The sequence below is a fragment of the Melanotaenia boesemani genome, chromosome 14, assembly GCF_017639745.1.
Source record: "Melanotaenia boesemani isolate fMelBoe1 chromosome 14, fMelBoe1.pri, whole genome shotgun sequence".
NCBI lineage: Eukaryota > Metazoa > Chordata > Actinopteri > Atheriniformes > Melanotaeniidae > Melanotaenia > Melanotaenia boesemani.
The window spans coordinates 2,264,057-2,284,811 of record NC_055695.1 but is presented as its reverse complement, the minus strand read 5'-3'; the positions used below and the strand labels follow the sequence as shown (position 1 = coordinate 2,284,811).

At 44.3% G+C, this 20,755-nt stretch overlaps 2 protein-coding genes across 12 annotated transcripts in view; both read left to right on the top strand.

Moving 5' to 3' along the window:
* LOC121652909 (phosphodiesterase 4D interacting protein) overlaps positions 1–12,668 on the top strand; it is a 112,980-nt gene extending 100,312 nt beyond the window's left edge. For 6 of the 9 annotated variants that reach the window (XM_042006034.1, XM_042006033.1, XM_042006028.1 and 3 more), the window contains 11 exons: positions 1,148–1,267; positions 1,897–2,086; positions 2,225–2,349; positions 2,758–2,895; positions 2,972–3,070; positions 3,884–4,071; positions 4,337–4,468; positions 5,836–5,974; positions 7,811–7,857; positions 7,978–8,086; positions 10,496–12,668. In XM_042006034.1, the coding sequence (XP_041861968.1) occupies positions 1,148–1,267; positions 1,897–2,086; positions 2,225–2,349; positions 2,758–2,895; positions 2,972–3,070; positions 3,884–4,071; positions 4,337–4,468; positions 5,836–5,974; positions 7,811–7,857; positions 7,978–8,086; positions 10,496–10,644 (1,436 nt within the window). In that variant the 3' untranslated portion in view covers positions 10,645–12,668. The remainder of the gene's footprint in view (positions 1–1,147; positions 1,268–1,896; positions 2,087–2,224; positions 2,350–2,757; positions 2,896–2,971; positions 3,071–3,883; positions 4,072–4,336; positions 4,469–5,835; positions 5,975–7,810; positions 7,858–7,977; positions 8,087–10,495) is intronic. The other 3 variants (XM_042006027.1, XM_042006026.1, XM_042006030.1) reach the window with 3 other exon arrangements.
* A 4,204-nt stretch (positions 12,669–16,872) lies between these two features.
* mast2 (microtubule associated serine/threonine kinase 2) overlaps positions 16,873–20,755 on the top strand; it is a 193,746-nt gene continuing 189,863 nt past the window's right edge. For 2 of the 3 annotated variants that reach the window (XM_042006038.1, XM_042006037.1), the window contains exon 1: positions 16,962–16,996. The gene's annotated coding sequence lies outside the window, so the exon portion shown is untranslated. Of the gene's footprint in view, positions 16,997–20,755 lie in introns of all 3 variants that reach the window. The other variant, XM_042006040.1, reaches the window with a different exon arrangement.

Below are 20,755 nucleotides of genomic sequence, written 5' to 3'. Positions count from 1 at the left end.
ATCGGCTCCTGATATCTGGAACCATCTGCTTCTGGACCGGTTCTTGATATCTGGAACCATCTGCCTCTGGACCGGTTCTTGATATCTGGAACCATCTGCCTCTCGACCGGTTCTTGATATCTGGAACCATCTGCTTCTGGATCGGCTCCTGATATCTGGAACCATCTGCTTCTGGACCGGCTCCTGATATCTGGAACCATCTGCTTCTTGACTGGTTCTTGATATCTGGAACCATCTGCTTCTGGGCCGGTTCTTGATATCTGGAACCATCTGCTTCTTGACCGGTTCTGATATCTGGAACCATCTGCTTTTGGGCCGGCTCCTGATATCTGGAACCATCTGCTTTTTGACCGGTTCTGATATCTGGAACCATCTGCTTTTGGGCCGGCTCCTGATATCTGGAACCATCTGCTTCTTGACCGGTTCTTGATATCTGGAACCATCTGCTTCTGGACCGGTTCCTGACATCTGGAACCATCTGCTTCTTGACCAGTTCTTGATTTCTGGAACCATCTGCTTCTGGGCCGGCTCCTGATATCTGGAACCATCTGGAACAACGTGTTTTTTGGTTCCACATTGTAGTGTAACGTATTAACATGTCGTGCTGTCCTCATCGGGAGGACGGAGGATGGTGATGTTCATGTTTATCTCCACAGACTTTACATAAACATAAAAACTAAATATAAGACGTTCCCTCACTGCTGAACTTTATCTTTACTGATGATTAACGATGACAAAACACCTTGTAATCCCATCCAAAGGTTCACAAACACTTCTCTCTGCATCTTTTCATTAAATCCTTGGGTCCCTCTCCTTTTTTACAACTTTATGAAAAACCCTGAAGTATCCTGCATTAGTTTCATGATCTAGACAACTGGAACACCTAAAACATCACAAACAAAAGGAATTTTCCAGCCAATCAAGAAGAGGCTCACCATACACATTCTGGTTTACAATGCGCTGGTTCCTGTCACACCGAACTGATGTAACGTCACATTTAAATGCTAACCACATCTTAGGGAATTAAACCATCAAAGCACAAACAAAGAAACATTAAGAAATTAAATATCTCTCTGAAGTCTTCTACGAAACCCGGTGACACCCAGACATAAAAGTAAAGGTTCCTCTGCCTCCTTTTCCTCCACAGGAGCTCCCACCAACATCTACATCCAGGGTCTGGACTCAGTCAGCCAGCTTTCCTCTGAGGTGAGATTCCTGAAGGAGGAGAACGTCAGTCTGCAGACCCAGCTGAAGCAGGCCACCAGAGGTACTGATGCTCCCCTCCACCACCCGACTTCCTCTCAGAGTCATCCTCAAAATCAAACATAAACCTGGTGTTATCTTCCCATTGACTGCGCAGCTTTTATCCTCCAGGTCAAACTAACCTGTTCTGTTTTAATACTTATAAAGCCGGAGGTATAAATTTACCTTTTTAGTAAACTTGTTTCCAAAGCATTAAGATAAAAACACTTTTATTATTTTCACTACAGTTATTACAGAGGCACAAATATTGATCAGATTTGTGTCCAAGCTTAGACAGGATATTGTTATTAAACCATTTAAAATGAGTTATCAAAAAAATTGACAAAATGATTTGACTTTTTTTATAAAGCATGAAATATAATATTATCAAAAACTTTTGTGTTGCACCTTTTAGTCAGCTTCTTTCCAGCCCATTACCACATTTTAACATTAATTTTTATAATGTATGGCATAATAAACCTCATTTACATTAAATTGTACCTTATTTTTTAGTAAAAATTGCATGAATTATGAATTATTTTAAATATATTTATGATCAGAAGCACATCTGTTGATGTATTATGACGGATAATGTCAGTATATTTTTTTATTAAAGATGTGAAACTTTTCTGATCTGTCATACGTCACCTGCAGAGGGCAGCACAGAGGCGGAGCAGCTTAGGGAGGCCATGCTCCTGGAGAGGGCCAGGCTCAAGGAGGCGGAGCTAGAAGCAGAGAGATGCGCGGAGAAAAGCAGGAAGCTGCAAGCTGAGGCTGAAGCCCGCGGCCTAGAGGTGGCGCAGCTGAAACAGGACAAACAGAGGAATCAGGAAACCATCAACAGGTATGTGTTTAACCCCTCCACTCCTCTTTTAGGGGTCATAGGGGCCCTTCAGCCGGGTTTTGGATGGTTAGATGACTTCTAGTCCTGGACCTGTAAAAGCAAAGAGAAACTTTATGTCCTGCATGTTTGTGTGGACAGGCTCCAGCATGAGATGACCGTCCTCCAGCAGCAGCTGAGCGAGAGCCGCGGTTTGGTCCACTCTCTTCAGTGTGATCTGCAGGCGTATTGCAGAGTGTGTGAAGTCACTCCAAACACACGCTCAGGTAAGAATCATCAACACGCAGCCAATCAGCTGCTCGTTTTCATGCTCGGTACGTGGTTTCCATAGCTACAGCCTTTGAGGACCTCTGGACCATGCACACCATGCTCGGGCCAACTGAACCGAGGCGGGTTTTCAGTATGATGACGAGGGCTCGAGGACAGCGATGTTCTTCCCGCAGTTTCATCAGCATGTAGCCGACAGCTGGGCCTCTTCTACAACCAATCACGCTGGTTCTTAACCAGATGGTTAGAGAGCAGACAGTTCAGTTTGGCTGTGATATGGACGGGCAGTAGGACGTTATTCCTGGGGAGGGAAGGAGTTAAATCTGCTTCCCAGTCATGGGCTGAAAATAACTATTTTATCAACAAGTTCCAAAATGTTGTTTTCATCTTCCATCTTTGTTTCCTAGCAGGTCAGATGAGGGACGGCGTCCATGCCGGACGCCATGCCACCAGCTTCCACCCCAAAGAGCTTCACCTCCAGCTGGAGCAGCAGCTGATTGGACAAAGAGATGCTCGGCCCGGAGCCGGTGGGCGGCTCTTCGTTGGTCAGTTTGTCTCACACCTGAAACGGGAAAGAAAAGGAAATTACCAGAAATTCATGGTGGAAATTTATCTCTACAGACAACGTCCTCTCTCCGCCTGTGAGGGACACGGGACTCACCGTTCCTTCGTCTCCTCCGTGTTCGGGTCAGAAACAGGAAACAAGATCAGCTGATCAGGGTGAGACGCTCAGGTCCATCTGAACTAGTTCTCCAGAGTTCTGCAGAGTTCTCCAGAGTTAAATATGAATGATTGCAAAAGTAAATGTGCAGGAAGAAAAATATTTACATGAAAAACAAATAAAAATATATAAATAAGTCAGTAAATTTATGGTTAAACAAATAAATAAGTCAGAGAGTAAGTAAATAAAATAATAAATGATAAAACTAAAGTTTTCTGTTCTGGTGTTTTTAGATAAAAGCAGAAACGTGGTCGTTGTTTTATTTTACTTCTTGTAGCCGTGTTGTCTCCGACGTTTTGAAGCCACTTTGTCTTCATGCAGGAGTTTCTGAAGCAGGTCCAGGACAACATCCGGTTAACCAGCTTAACTAACCCGTCTCAGCTCAGGTTTCATGTCAAAGCTCAGTGAAAGGGAGCTGGACTTTCTATCACACGATCAGTCAGTCATGAATGTAAAGCTGTAGAATATTTACAGGTCAGGAAAGCCGGCGAAGAGCAAACAGATGCTGAGCAGCTGAATGAGGACGAGATTAATGAAATTAAATTACAGAAAAAAAAGAAAAACTTCACTGAAGGGAAATTCTAATCAATAATCAGATAAATCTGATAATAAATAGCAGGATTAATCCCCCTGCCTTGTCACAGGGTGGGTGTGTGTCTACTGACATGAAAACGCTGCAGGTGTGTGGATGAGGCAGGTTCAGATCCAACACGGGATGTTTTTAATGATTTTGCTCCAAAACCTCAAATAAAAGTTATTGGAACCAGTCGGTGTAAAAGTTTTCTTCCTGATTTTCTCGCTTCCTTCCTCAGCAGCTGCGACTCTTCAGGGTTGCGCCCTGAACGGCTCTTCTGCCAACCGTCATGGCCGCCACGTGGTCGGCCACACTGAGGACTTTGAGGCTCTACAGCAGCAGCTGCTGGAGGGGAGTTCACTTCTCCTGAAGATGGAGGCTGTCCTCCGTTCCCTGAACGCCTCACAGGAGATTCGCCTGCTTGAGGTGAGAGGAAGCAGGAATGCGCTGAAGACCAAGAGGTTAAAATAAGCTGGTTTTAGGTTACGACAGATGACAGATGTTACAGAGCTGCAGTGTTCATTTCATTCCTCCCTTTTACCTGCACACGTGGGTCAGTCTTCTGTCTCAGCCTTAAAGCAGTCTGGGCTTATCGAACCCTTTATTGTCTTTTTATTCTGTGCTTGGAACAAAGAGAGATGTTGTGGGAATGCATTTCTGACTTCTGACCTGCTGCTTTGTCTTTTCTCAGCCCTTGGATTTGGGACGTTTCAGAAAGCTTCTGTCAGACACTAAAACTCTGAAACAGATCCTGCAGGAGGTGGATTCCCTGCTCCGGATGTTCTGGAGAGCAGCTCTGCCCGACTCTGAGGAAACCAAACAGGTCGGAGTCCTTTTAACAAACTCTAAAAATCCGAATTTAAATTTTCGTTTAATTTATTTTGGTTTGAAGTGACAGTGTTATGCAATGTTATGTAATTTATACGATACGACACCACGTACACAACAGATTACCAGATATAATGTAATGAAGTGCAAAATGATTCAACTCACAAAATGATACAATCCAATATGTTATTATTAAACAATGAAATATGATGTAATAAAACACGATATCCTACATTTGATAGGACGCGGTGCGATACAACATTGAGGGACAACTCCTGTCCTTGAGGACCACTGTCCTGCAGGTTTTACATGTTTACCTGGTGCAGCACAGCTGATTAACAGGTTATTACCAGGCTTTTGCAGAGTAAGCTGGTGGAGAACCTCTAAAACCTGCAGGACAGTTTCTAACAGCTAACTTTTTCTGCTTGATAGCACCCCTCGCTCTCGCTCTGTCGCGCCACCGCCTCGTCAGCGCTCTCTCTTAAAGAGGCAACGATGTTCTTTTCAACACTAGTCAGCTTTTAAAGAAACAGTGCACCGTTCCACCGAACAGTCTGATTGGTTAGTCGTGCACATTCCTAATTTATCTACGTTGCTGATGACTCAGCAGGACCTGGAAAAACTAGTCCAGCTTCCATCTTTAGTCGGCTTGATTATTGTAACAGTGTTTTTACAGGTTCTACCTAAAACATCAGTCAGACACCTGCAGCTGATCCAGAACTCTGCTGCTCCAGTCCTCACTAAGACCAAGAAAGTGGACCACATCAGTCCAGCTCTGAGGTCTTTACACTGGCTGCTGGTCCATCAGAGGATAGACTTTAAAGTTCTGCTGCTGGTCTAGAAAGATCTGAATGGTTTAGGACCAACATACATCAGAGACCTCTTAACCCAGTATGGACCTACCAGAACCCTCAGGTCATCTGGATCCAGTTTCTTATCAGTTCCAGAGTCAGAACCAGACATGGAGAAGCTGCATTCAGCTTCTATGCTCCACATGTCTGGAACAAACTCCCAGAAAGCCTCAGATCAGCTGAAACACTCAGTTTATTTAGATCCAGGTTAAAGACCCACCTGTTCTCTGCTGCATGGACTAGTTTTTATTTAGAGTCCAGATCTGCATCTGGTTCTTTAAGCTGGAATCTTTAAATTTGATCATGTTTTAATCCTGTTTTTTATCCAGTGTTCTTTCCTTTTCTTTTGTTTTTCATGTAAAATGATGCTTCTTGCTCTCTGTGAAGCATTTTGAATCGCCCTGCAGATAAACGTGCCTTCGTATCAACAGGCTGCTGCACGTTAAATCCTCCTGTTCTGTGGGCCAGAGCTTGTGGATCTCCACTGAACCTTCTCTGTGTTTGTGTTTAGGATCAGTCTCTGAGGGAGGAGGTCGCTTCTCTCCGTCTGAAGCTCTCAGAGCGAGAGCAGGATCTAAAGGACACCGTGGAGAGACTGAGGAGCTCCAACCTCACCAAAGATAGCATGGAGCACTTTATAGTCAGCCAGCGTGAGTTCCTCATGTTCCCTCCTTCCTCATGTTCCCTCCTTCCTCATGTTCCCTCGTTCCTCATGTTCCCTCCTTCCTCATGTTCCCTCCTTCCTCATGTTCCCTCGTTCCTCATGTTTCCTCGTTCCTCATGTTCCCTCCTTCCTCATGTTCCCTCCTTCCTCATGTTCCCTCGTTCCTCATGTTCCCTCCTTCCTCATGTTCCCTCGTTCCTCATGTTTCCTCGTTCCTCATGTTCCCTCCTTCCTCATGTTCCCTCGTTCCTCATGTTCCCTCCTTCCTCATGTTCCCTCCTTCCTCATGTTCCCTCCTTCCTCATGTTCCCTCGTTCCTCATGTTTCCTCGTTCCTCATGTTCCCTCCTTCCTCATGTTCCCTCGTTCCTCATGTTCCCTCCTTCCTCATGTTCCCTCCTTCCTCATGTTCCCTCGTTCCTCATGTTCCCTCCTTCCTCATGTTTCCTCGTTCCTCATGTTCCCTCCTTTCTCATGTTCCCTCGTTCCTCATGTTCCCTCCTTCCTCATGTTCCCTCCTTCCTCATGTTCCCTCCTTCCTCATGTTCCCTCGTTCCTCATGTTCCCTCCTTCCTCATGTTCCCTCCTTCCTCATGTTTCCTCCTTCCTCATGTTCCCTCGTTCCTCATGTTCCCTCCTTCCTCATGTTCCCTCGTTCCTCATGTTCCCTCCTTCCTCATGTTTCCTCGTTCCTCATGTTCCCTCCTTCCTCATGTTCCCTCGTTCCTCATGTTCCCTCGTTCCTCATGTTTCCTCGTTCCTCATGTTCCCTCGTTCCTCATGTTCCCTCCTTCCTCATGTTCCCTCCTTCCTCATGTTTCCTCCTTCCTCATGTTCCCTCGTTCCTCATGTTCCCTCCTTCCTCATGTTCCCTCCTTCCTCATGTTTCCTCCTTCCTCATGTTCCCTCGTTCCTCATGTTCCCTCCTTCCTCATGTTCCCTCGTTCCTCATGTTCCCTCCTTCCTCATGTTTCCTCGTTCCTCATGTTCCCTCCTTCCTCATGTTCCCTCGTTCCTCATGTTTCCTCGTTCCTCATGTTCCCTCGTTCCTCATGTTCCCTCCTTCCTCATGTTCCCTCGTTCCTCATGTTTCCTCGTTCCTCATGTTCCCTCCTTCCTCATGTTCCCTCCTTCCTCATGTTCCCTCGTTCCTCATGTTCCCTCGTTCCTCATGTTCCCTCCTTCCTCATGTTCCCTCGTTCCTCATGTTCCCTCCTTCCTCATGTTCCCTCGTTCCTCATGTTCCCTCGTTCCTCATGTTCCCTCCTTCCTCATGTTCCCTCCTTCCTCATGTTCCCTCGTTCCTCATGTTCCCTCCTTCCTCATGTTTCCTCGTTCCTCATGTTCCCTCCTTCCTCATGTTCCCTCCTTCCTCATGTTCCCTCCTTCCTCATGTTCCCTCCTTCCTCATGTTCCCTCGTTCCTCATGTTCCCTCCTTCCTCATGTTCCCTCGTTCCTCATGTTCCCTCGTTCCTCATGTTCCCTCCTTCCTCATGTTCCCTCCTTCCTCATGTTCCCTCGTTCCTCATGTTCCCTCCTTCCTCATGTTCCCTCCTTCCTCATGTTCCCTCGTTCCTCATGTTCCCTCCTTCCTCATGTTTCCTCGTTCCTCATGTTCCCTCCTTCCTCATGTTCCCTCCTTCCTCATGTTCCCTCCTTCCTCATGTTCCCTCGTTCCTCATGTTCCCTCCTTCCTCATGTTCCCTCCTTCCTCATGTTCCCTCGTTCCTATAAAAACACCAGGATTGTTTTTAATGACTCAGCATAAACACACCAAGCAGCATCTGCAGCTCCACTCACACGTCTGCTTGTTTCTTTACAGTGTCGAGAACACGGGACGTCTTGAAGAAAGCCAAGACCAACTTAGAGGTGAGTTCATGAGGTCAGAGGTGAGGATGATGATGATGGTGATGATGAGCTGAAAGTGAAAACTCTCCTCCTCTTCTCCATTTCTGTTTCTCCCTCCTGACTCTGGCTGAGTCTCCTCAGGAGAACAAACTCAGGATCTCCTTCTTTCGCCAATCTTCTCCCTCCGTTCCTCCTTCCACCCCCTCACCTTCCTCCTCCTCCTCTTCCTCACACCCCTGGCCTATTGAAGGTACATTCCTCTGGCTTGCCGTCTGATACCACGATGAAGCTGCAGGAAGCAGTTTTATCTGTTAACTCATAGGCCCCCCCATGCCTTTAGATCCTTTCTTTAAACCTGCTTTTTTTCTTTGGCTTTCAACTCTAATAAGGTTGAAGGTTTTTAGTATTTTAAGCTTTTATGTTTTTGGTCTATTTATATTTCTGACATGAAGATGCCTGCACATGTTGCTGCCTGTGTTTTAGTGGCTTTAGGATATTTTTCTAACAACACACTTCACGCTGGGCTCAGTCGGACCTCCCTCCATCGGCAGCAGCTCGACTTTAACAACGAGAGCACGTTACTCCGGTCTCTGCTCCCCTCCACTGGCTACCCGTTCGTTTAAAAATTCTTTAATCTGTTTTCAAATGCCTCCACAGCCTCGCCCCGCAGCATCTATCAGACCATCCATTCAAACATGTCATGCTCCCTCCGGTCAGCAGACCGCTCACTTCTAACCGTTCCCTCAACCAAGAGAACCAGTGGAACCAGTTTCCTCCATGTATTCAGAAGGCCTCTTCACTTGCTGTTTTTAAATAATTTCTGATCATTTAAATCATTTGTGGGTATTTTTTTATACTAATTTAACTGTTTTATTGGCTGATCATGTGTTTTATACTTTACTTTTTACTCTCATTACTTTTATTTTGGTGTGAAGCACTTTGGCCAGCGAGGCTGTTTTAAACGTGGAGATGGATATTACATTATTCCTCTCCGGTGAAGCGTCCGTTTCAATGTACCAGGTTGATTGTGCAAATTAGATGAGGTCATTTAGCGACTTTTAGGACCGCCAATAGCTGCTTTTCTTACTGAGGAGTTGGTAACACTGCTAGTCAGCTAGTTAAATAAAGAGAGTGAGACGGTCGTGCAGCAGCTGTGGAACTTCAACAAAGTATTTTGTCATTTCTGTGTAAAAAAATCAACAGAAAATGTCACGAGTAGACAAACCACCATGGTAACATTACAGACCATGAAACATGAACCCCTCCTCCTTAAATCAGTCATACCTGTCTGAATCCATGCTGGGTCTGATCCGGGTGTTTGAAAAAGGAGGCAAGGAAAGCAGAATAAAGCATGAGCGTCGCTACATGCAGTTAGCCAAGCCTTGTTGCTAAACCAGGTCCTGGAAATGACCGGGTGTACCGTCTCCCTCTGTCTTTGGACTGCTGATTGATGGAAATATCTGGCTGATCAGGCCCAAGCTGTTTCACTTCAAGCTTCTCTTGAAATGTCCTCCTCTCAAATGGTTTTGTTATAAGTGATTTTACTGAATTACTCAATTTGTCGTTAGCCATTTCTTCTTCTTCTCCGACTCACTCTGGCGCACCTTGTCACGGACGATAGTGACGTCATCCCGCAGCTTAGTCCGGGCAGGGATATGCAAATTCAGCTTTGGGCGCAGAAGAGCTGCCCTGAGAAGCTCCTATCTCTTGCATTGAAGAGAAGCAACTGCGCATGTTCAACTTACAGCGAGAGTCTATGAGTAAAGATTTTTGCGCCGGGGGAGGAAACACGTGGCCAATCAGTAACTTTAAATAACGTAGATGAACACAACAAATTTACTCGCTAATATTATTTATCTTGCTCATCTAAAAAAGATATACATATATTTCAAAGTATTTTATTTAATTTTTTTTTCTTGTGGGGAGGTGTGAGTGGTGGGGCGGCGCCCTAGCGCCCTCTACTGGCCAGCCGCCACTGATGTAGAGTAACATATAAAAGTACATTACATGCTGCGTTCACTGACACACGGACATCTGAGGTTTGCCAGGTCAGTTTACACTGAATATTTGTTCAGAATTTATAGTTGTACCTGCCCTTTTAACTCGTTTTAATTTTTTATTTAAATTCTCATTCTTATTGATTCATTTTTATCCCCAGATTTTTTTATGTTTTTACTTTTTGGGAATTTAAATTGATTTAATTTGATGTTTCAGTTTGATTTCAATTTATTTAATTATTCGCATTTCAGCCTTTCACTAACGGGCTACTTTTTATTCTAACTGGAAAAAGAAATCCAACTTACTGACCGTGCAACTTTCCGTCGGCCTCTTGTGTTTCTAAACACTATTTTCTGGGATTTTTTCTTTTTATTTTCCTCATTTCGTCACCGTTACGACTCTTCTGAACCTCTGAACGTTTAAAACGCCGGGTGGGACAGAATGTCTTTCTTATTGTTTTTACTGTTTTAATGTCTCTTTTGAGTCAAAGGTTTTTTGTTTTCTTTTTATTTATTTCTACATTTGGACTTTATACTTTATTTAGTTTTGTAAGAAAATATTTGTATAAATAAAGTCTGATTAAAGTTCTCAAATGTAAAACTAAACTAAATGTAAAACTTTCTGCTCGTCGACCTGCTGAACGTCTCGTTTTCTCTTCCAGGTGAAAACTCAGGAGGCTTCGGTGAGCTCTCCTCCTCTCCTGGTTGGAGTGTCCTGACACCTCCACCTTCATCCTCCAGCTCTTCTTCCTCCTCTGCTGCCCACAGACCAGCTCGCCACCATCGCCCTCTGCAGGCGGTCTTCCTGTAGTCACCATCGCCAGTTCGTGCTGAAAATGACAGAAATGTTTGCGGCTTCTTGTAGATTATCCTGTCATAAAAAAAAAACAAAACATGAAATCGGGTTTATACCTCGGCTCATAAACCAGAGGCTGCTGATCAGAAGCCGACTTCACAGAGATCTGAGAGGAAGACGATGCACCTGACACCAGAAACAGGCTTCGAAGTGCTTCCTGTGTGCCTGGTGTACAGGAGGTGTGATTGGTCGGAGCAGGTTGTGGAAACAAAGCCATACTTCCTGTCTGGACAGCAGACTTGTTCTAATATTGTCCTATCTTTACCAAAAATTGTCCCGAAAATGACCAAATACTGAAAACAGTAAAATAGAGGTAATAATAATCTATGGAGGAACGAAGCTGCCAAAATAAAATAACTTAAAAAATATAGAAATTGCTCAATAAATGTCTTAATAAGCCAAAAAATTACACAAAAGATGTGACGTTGACATTTTTATTGTAACGTTCAACTGGTTATTAATACCCTTATTTATTTACTTTTTTAGGGCCTCTGCATGAAAAACCACACCCTTAATTTACTTAATAAGGCAGAAATGTAGAGAGGAATGTAAAATGATGACAGGAATAAATTTGTTTGGAAATATAAAATAGAGAAGAAAACGCAAAATTGGAAATAATTGTGAAGTAAATATGACTGAATAAAAAACAAGACAATAAACAAATTAAATAAATACAGAGATAAAAATAAAAAAAAATTAACTAAAATAGCACCAATTAAATAAATAAAATTCAACTGGTAATTAGGTGGAAAAGTAAATGAATAGGATTATTAATTCAAAGTTAAATAAAAACAGCTAAAAATCACTGGAAATATCAATTTAATTTACATTTTCTAAATTACTTGATGGAAAAAAGCTAAAGTTGTATAATTTACTGACATTATTTGGTTTATATAATTAATTAGTATATTTGTAGTTATTAATACTAATTAATATCTTGTATTATAATATTACACATTAACTAGTTCTTACAGTTTCACTCTGGGATAAATAAAGTTTGTTTCAGCTAATTTTATCTAATTTATTAAGCCATTTTTATATTTCTGTTTTTATTTTTAATTTTGGCATTTTCGGACCTCCTTATAGTTCAGCATCTGTAGCTTCCAACTCCGTCAACTTCGGAGTAGCTGCTAAATATTTAGAAATGACCTGCTGAACCAGCATGAAGCTGATCTGCTGCATCTTTACGTCAACCAGCAAATATTACACCACCCGTTTCACAGGGTTAGCTTTTATTCTTTTAGTAAACGGTCCAAAAGACAAGACATTTCACTCGGGGGGGAACCAGAAAAATGGACCATGAATTATTATTCATTTTCAAATGTTTTAGAAATGTTGACGTTTGTTTTGTGGTAGGTGAAAATCATACAGCTGCTCCAGATCTTCTGAGATGAATTCTTCAGAAGTCTTCAGCTGTTTAACTCTTCTGTTTCGTGCATGAACCGAGGCTTTCTCTGAAATATGCAATCCTTTGGGTGACTGTGCAATATGAGCCTTGTTGGTAGCTTTTTCTGGAAAATGTAGGCCTGGATATCCAAGTGCCATGACGTCTGTTTTAGCTGTTCGACTAAATTCATTTCACTGAACCGACATCTGGATGAACGCGTCCGGTTTCTGACAATCAGTTTTAACGGCCTCTCTTTGCTGTTTGTGACTCATTTAAATATGAAAACAGAGCAAATTAACAGCTGAAAATCTCACTGTTGGTATTTTCTGAAGCAATAAGAGGAACCAAAGTGGACAACTTGTCCTCAAATCAGGTGTAAAATGATCAAGTTCGTTTTTGTAGAATTCCCCAGAAGAGTGTTTCTCTGAGTGTGTGTGGCTCATGTGTGTACATATTAAAAAATGATGAAAAGATTTAGTTGCTGTGAGAGGAAAGGTGGTCTTTGACCAGATGTATTTTTATGCATGTTCAATTTGTTAAAATGTTTTGGGGCAACAAGAAAAAAACCTTTTTAATAAAAGGGAAAAAACCACATCTGCCGTGTTTGTTGTCTTTTGTTGGTTGTCCTGCAAACAGGAAGCTGAAGACTTTAAATGGTGTGACTACGTCAGCTATATTCACCGTCCTCTTCATCAGCTCCACCCGTTCTACTTCCTGTTAATACAAATATCTAACCAGCCAATCACACGGCAGCATGTAGACGCGGTGGAGACAACTTGATGAAGTTCAACCTGAGCATCAGAACAAGGAAGAAAGAGGATTTACGTGACTTTGAACGTGGCACCGGTTCCCACCAGAACAGCATCTCTGAACACAACACGTCCAGCCTGGAAGCAGATGGACCAGGAAGCAGCAGAAGACACACCGGGTGCCTCCTGCCAGCTAAGAACAGGAAACTGAGGCGACAATTCACACACACTCACCAACACTGGACAATAGAAGATGGAGAAACGTTGCTGGTCTGATGAGTCTCCATTTCAGCTCCACATTCAGATGTTAGGCTCAGAATCTGCTGGAAACATCATGAAAACATGGATCCATCTTGCCTTGGATCAACGCTTCAGGCTGCTGCTGGTGTAATGGTGGGGGGAGATTTTCTTGGTCCACGTTGGGCCCCTTAGTACCAACGTGGCCTGGTTTAACCAGCACAGCCTACCTGAGTATTGTTGCTGACCATGTCCATCCCTTTATGACCACAGTGGAGCATCTTCTGATGCTACTTCCAGCAGGATAATGCACCATGTCACAAAGCTCAGATCATCTCCACCTGCTTTCTAGAACATGACGATGAGTTCACTGGACTCCAACGGCCTCCACAGCCACCAGATCTCAGTCCAGTAGAGCAGCTTTGGGATGTGGTGGAACGGGAGATTCTCATCATGGATGCAGCCGACAAACCTGCAGCAACTGTGTGATGCTGTCATGTTAATATGGAGAAAACCTCTGAGGAAGGTTTCCACCACCTGCTTCATCTATCACACCAGGATTAAAAAGGTCCGACCCGGTACTAGAAGGTGGACCTGATGAAGAGGAGGACCCGGTACTAGAAGGTGGATCCGATGAAGAGGACGACCCGGTACTAGAAGGTGGTCCTGATGAAGAGGACGACCCGGTACTAGAAGGCGGTCCTGATGAAGAGGACGACCCGGTACTAGAAGGCGGTCCTGATGAAGAGGACGACCGGTACTAGAAGGTGGATCCGATGAAGAGGACGACCCGGTACTAGAAGGTGGACCTGATGAAGAGGACGACCCGGTACTAGAAGGTGGATCCGATGAAGAGGACGACCCGGTACTAGAAGGTGGACCTGATGAAGAGGACGACCGGTACTAGAAGGCGGTCCTGATGAAGAGGACGACCGGTACTAGAAGGTGGATCCGATGAAGAGGACGACCCGGTACTAGTAGGTGGACCTGATGAAGAGGACGACCCGGTACTAGAAGGCGGTCCTGATGAAGAGGACGACCCGGTACTAGAAGGCGGTCCTGATGAAGAGGACCGTAAGCGTATAAAACATGAGTGACAAGTTTAAGTTAAAACTAAAATGTTTGAGCTACATACATAATAACTGAAACACTTTTTGAGCCGTTTGAATTCAGTGACCTCCTTTCTGTCCTTGATCAGATGTTTGGTCATCCAGCATCTACAGAGCAGAATGATGGGAAAAGACTCAGGTCTGGAGACATCTCAGAGTGCAGAGGACAAGGACAGAACCCACAGTTGGATGTTCGGGACCTTCCAGTCCTCAGACAGCCCTGCAGGAGAATGACACCACGATCAAGGACTCAGAAGGACCAGAAGCATTATCATTCAGGACAGTCCACCACTGGATCCAGAACCTGAACCTGAAACTGGAATACACAAGGAGGAAGATATCTGTGCAGAAATAGCTCAAGTTCATGATGAGTCCAATGTTCAGCAGCTTTTGGTAAAAAATCATGCTTTGCTCCAAAGATGTGATGGATCATCCGGGCTGTTCGGTGTGATGGGATGGAGGCCTTCATCCGTGTGATGGTGGTACTGATGCAGAGGTGGATGTTGGAGTTTTAGAGACATTTGAGAGATCCACGTGTGTCTCAGACAACAGCCACTGACTGCTGAGCAGCTGAAGTCTGGACACAGATTCCTCTGAGACAGATTTCAGTTTTCACTGCCAGTGTGTACGAAGTTACAGAAATAAGTCGAATCGCATCATGACACCATGATCAGCGACTGAGCCGTTATATCCACTGAGGATAAAATTACCTCTCATACGCAAACTGTGACTATCATTATTCTATATGATCTAAATGTAAAAATGACTCATAAAACCGGTTAAATCTCATTTAAGGTATTTTCGTTGGCCAGCAGGGGGCAGCAGACTCCAACTAAACTGCTGTAACTGTCAGATTCATCCAGAAATAAACAACAAACACATGAACGAGTTTTATTCCAACTCAGGAATCTTTTTACTGAGTTCATTCTGAAGATTTACTGACACCGTTTGTGTGATTTGCAGATAATAAGTTTAAGGAAAGATTTAACTAAAGAATAAACCAAAGCAAAATCTGTTGGTGAAGCAAAAACCACAAAACAGGAAGTAGATTTAAATCCCTTTCAAAATAAACTTATAATTTTCTCAGAGTTCTGATCCTGTTTTCTGTTGACTTGAGAATCCTTTTTTTTAAATCTTCCCTTTCCTTTAACCGTGTCCTGTCCGGCATCGTGACGGCAGAATGATGGATCACGTGCTGAGTTGAACATATTTGTTTTGCCATGAAGAGCTGTGTGAATATCAGGCTCCCCTTCAATATTATCATTTATCTTTTCATTTGTTTATTACTGAGTTATAAATTAATCTTGATGCAATAGAAACCAACAACTATTTAATAAATCTCAGAGTAAAACCAACCAGCTGCTACATTAGTAAAGAAGCTTAATAGAAATCACCCTACAGCTCTATAGGAAAACAAAGTGGATAACCATCAGGAGCACCTACAGGAAGACAAATTGAGAAAAAAACTATCATCATCAACACCAGGAACACGTATATAAAAGTGTCTGTAGCTACTGCTGACTAAACCTGCAGGACAACACAGTGACTGTATAATAAGCGTGTTAGTGTGTTTAGTCTTCTCTTATTTATTTATTATTGTATTGTTTTAATTGTATCTTGCATAGCTGTCGTTTTTTTTTATTTACTTAGCTGTATTTTAGATTGCAAAGCACTTTGGGCTCATTGTGGGAAATGTGCTATATAAATAAAATTTACCTCAATCTGGTGAAAGTGTGTGTGTGTGGGTGTGTGTGCATGCAAAATATATGGGATGAATTGTGTATTATGATGGCTGCCAAGGATCCAAAGAACATTGGAGGATGTTTCTTTCTTTCTTTTTTGTGTAACCAAGAAGCAAATGCTCATGCCCTTACTGAAGCTGACTCAGGGAAACAGCCTTGCATCACACACACACACACACACACACACACACACACACACACACACACACATTGTTGTCTTAGCAATGTGAAATCAACCGGATGTGGTATTCTTCTTCCGGTTAGCTTGACACCTCACCGTCCGTGGCCGAGTCAGGAAACAGGCTGAGCCGTGCTGTGTCGTGCTTCTATAGGTCACCAGAGAGCTTCACCCGGTGTCTCCGCGCGGAGCTCAGTGTTTATCCGAGGATGGAGGAACAATAACGGCTCACGCGCAGCTCCGAGGAGCGACTTGACGGACAGGTGAAAAAGCGGAGGTCAGTGGGGAAAGTCCGTAACCTTCCGTTGGGAGTGGAACCCGCTTTGTCATGGGTGTCACGGTGTTCTGATCCCGGGCAGGTAAACGTTAGCGGTCTGGCTAACAGCTCCGCTAGCTCTCATAGCTAACCGCTGCTAACTGGCTAACTAACTAGTTGCGTTTAAGGCTGGTGTTGCCAGATTGATATGGACGATTTTCACGCGGAACTCTCCGCGTGAACGATCACAAACACCCCTTTTTATTGTCTTGGAGGAGACGCCGGTGGCTGCTGTGTGGCGGGACTGATTGACAGCTTGTCACGTCGGCTTTTCCAGATTGGTAGGAGGTCGGCAAAGGCTAACCGCTGCCGCGGAGCCGGCTGCTGAGCGGGAAGAGCTGTCTGGAGATCCACGAGTGAGCTCCACGAACTGCAGCAACAAGCGGGGAATCTGCCGTTGGCAGTGGAGTGGACACCAGCCCAGCGACCCGCGAGATCACACAGGACCAACGTTTGAACCGAACCCGCCCACATTTACCGCAAGTGTTCAACCGGCGGGGAGGAAGATGAAGAGGACGGAGAACAAGCAAACAAGAGGAAGCTGTGCAGCGTGGAGCAGCAGGAGGGCGGAGAGGAGGAGAAAGATGCGGTGAGTGGCCAGCTTGAAGTTGGCTTCCCTTTCCACACCTGGGAAACCTGACCTTTATTTAGGTATTCAGAAAATATAGTTTATGATTTAAAGCATAAAAAAATGTTTTTTTATTTTGAAGTCTATAAAGTGGCATTTTTCTCTGGACCACCTTAGAACCAGTTCAGAAAACCGTTTAGCAGCTTTTACCCTGGTTAAGTCTGCCCTTCAGAGGACAGAGATGCTGTTAATCTACTTCATGAAACAGCTGATGGTACTTTCCAGGACATGTTAGTCTCTGTACGGTTTTGGCTCAGGATGCTAATTTCTTTGGTTTTTCCGTTGTGTGAGACCAGTACTGTCCAGGACTGGTTTCAGTTTTATGTTCTACCTGCGTTGTGTTTTGAAGCTGAGGCCATTTTCCACCGGTCCGTGTGCGCTGCGTTCCGGCTGCAGCCTTTCTTCCGACCTGGTGGGTCCGTTCACACCAGGCGCGTCAGACGCGGACGCTTGCAGTCCGCCCAGCTAAATCTGCGAGATCACACAGTCACAGGAGAGCTGGAGATTCTTGTGATTCTCATCTCTAGGATTAACATCTTGTCCTGCCATGGAAAAAAAGAGAAATGAATGTTCTTTAAAACATTTTTCTGTTAAAGGAAATCTTGCTGCTTGTTTGGTGGCTAGACTGCATCAACAGGTCCATATAAGAAGAAAAAACAAACACAGTAGTTTGGACTGGATAGATTCTGTATTACTGGCACAGATTTGTGTAATTTGAGTGTTTTTTGGTCCAGTCTTCCTTCTCTAGTGGTCTACATGTGAAAATAAATGAGTGAAATGTCCCTTTTAAAACAGCCCCTGTGACTGTGAGCTGTGAATCAGAAGCTAACTTCAGTGTCATGGCTGAGTGGTGTTTTAGCCTGTGTGAGCCTGTCAGCCTGAGCTCAGGGCGGCAGAACGTCATGGGTAAATTTAAACAGTTTGTTGCTCTTAAACTTTGTGTAAAATGTTAAGAATTCTTGTTAACTTTGGGCCGGACTCGGGCCGACTCACCCTCCTCGTCTGTGTTGTGTGGTTCTGACCCGGTACCAGTTTAGAGCAGCCTGGATACCGCAGGATCGTAGTAATTACATTACACAGTGCTTATGTAAGCTGACAGATGAAGCCCGTCCAGTTCTGAACTATGATGCAACACAGGAGTGAGTCAGCTGATGTCATCTTCATCAGCAGACTGCAGCAGGTCTTCATCGGTGCATTCGGGGTGTTTCTAGTTGCCTGACTGAAAATATCTGAACTTGTTTGGCATCAAAAGCGACCACATTCAGATTTCGCTCAGTCATTGTGGCTGCTGCCTGCTGCAGAGAGGAGAATGTTCTAACCCAAAACTGGTCAGTGATGAAGGTTAAAAGTGCACCATGACAGATAATCTGAGCGTAAAGCGTGAACACAGGAGGGACCCTGCAGTGATGGTCGACCCACTCTGAAGATTACTTCTTACATGCCAAGTTACTGCAGCATCGAAGTAGTTTTTGTTCCGTCTGATGCGGATCTGTTGTTTTCTCTTTGTCGCATCAGTCCGATGAGGAAGATGTTTGATTCATCAATCAGCACCAATTTGCATTTTGGGAAATAAAAACATAAAAAACTCAAATCAAGATATTTAGTTAATATTTGTCTTTTACTTGGTCCTTAATTAGCTCCATGTAGAGTCATGTCATCCAGTTTGTGTCTCCAAAAGTTCACCCGAGAAAGACTGAAGGATTTACATACAGTCGGAGTGTCTTTAAACCATCCAGGACTCTGGAGATGTTTCAGTGTGCAGGACGAGGGAGCAGGTCTAAGACCAACAGATTCCTGCAAAACATGCGGGAAATGTTTCCGATCTGTTCAGGTCTCTGATCCCTCAGATGGACCTGCATCCAGAAGCATCATCATCACTAGCTGATGAGCAAGGGTTACCATGGAAACCATCATCAGCTCTACAGTACAGAGTTACATTCACAGACGTCACTTCAGACTTTACTGAGCAGAAAAGAAGCTGCATGTTCACCTGGACCAGAGTTCTAGAGACGTTGTCAGCTTCTCTGGACTCGGAGGCATCTGGACTGGACCATCACAGACCTGGACTGAGGTCAGACCACTCAGTGTTCCACATCTTTGATGGAAGTAAAGGAGCAACGAACAAAAGGAGCATCCAGACTGTTGTCAGGAATAGAGCTGCAACTAATGACTATTCTGATGGTCGATTAGTCACCGACTATTAAAACGACTAGTCCACCAATCAGATTATGTATCTCATAATTATTTTAAATGGATCTTATTTCACTTTCAGCTTTGAAATCTTGCATGAGGTTGTTAAGTAAGTCCGACGTTCCTCCTCTTTAAATGTTCGAGGATTGCAGACGTACTTCCGTGGTACACAAGGTCCGCTTTACAAACCTCATGTATTTAATTTATTTTGTAAGTTTAACGTGAAGTTATTTCAGACTTTTAACGTCCTCTGCCACCGTTTCCTCCCTAGTCTGCCACCATATTTTTCCCCTGGCGGACTTTATGGCACATGTGCAACTCTCAGCAGAGATAAAAAAAAAAAAAGAAGACAATGTCTCACTCTGTATTTTTTTTTTTTATGGCGGTATGGGGTTGGATCAGGGTTCTGGCGGTATGGGGTCGGATCAGGGTTCTGATGATCTGGGGTCGGATCAGGGTTCTGTGACAGAAACGGAAACAACTTTTTAGCTCATGGTGGATCAGTCCTGAAAGGTAAATGAAAAAGGATATTTTAACAGTTATAAACCACCATCCAGTCTTGGAGGACCTGAACCTTCTGCCTGTTTTCACAAAGTTCCAGGCTGGCAAAATCAACTCCTGCATAGGAATGAAATGAAAGTGAAGAACCTTCAGCTCTGCAGCAACAGTTCTTGTAAAATTACATTTATAAAAAGACGTCTGATTTGATGTGGACTACGCTGCCCTGTCAATCTGGACGTCCTGCTCTCATTTCTCATGTTTTCAGTCCCTCTGGTGCCAGCACCTCGTTCTTCAGGGGGGAAAGGTCTGAGCCGGGGAGGACACGTTGAGCCGGGGAGGGACGCGCTGAGCCGGGGAGGGACGCGCTGAGCCGGCCGGTGGAGGGGACGCGCTGAGCCGGGGAGGGACGCGCTGAGCCGGGGAGGGACGCGTTGAGCCGGGGGAGGGACGCGCTTGAGGCCGGGGAGGGACGCGCTGAGCCGGTGGAGGGACGCGTTGAGCCGGGAGGGACGTGTTGAGCTGGACGGAGCGTCACGGGAAACGCCGACAGATGTTTTTCTGCTGCTGCTGTTAGAAATGAGAGCAGACACACTAACACATCTACCCACTGCAAAACACTGTGAACAGCGATGTCACCATTATACACTTTTACAATATATGGTGGTATTAAGCATCACAGTTCATCGTAGAGATCCGGAAAAATGGTCGCTATCCATATGGGATCGGGTGTGAACCATCTCATCAGATCAGGAAGGAAAACCAAGTTGAACAACATCCATGTGTTTCCTCTGGTGTTGCTTTGTTTTTCGTTCCGTGTTAGAGTCGGAACAGACTGCAGAGGAAAAGTTGTTCCACCAAACTAAAAGATTTAGGCCCCGCCTACATTTACAGGTGCTCTGTTTCAATAAAGTTAACAAAAACAAACACCAGACCAAATAATCAATAAGCTTCAGAAGGAAGGAATACTGCGATGGATAAAAGGCTCAGACTAAGTGGAGCTGGATCTTGGAGACATCCATCTTTCTATCT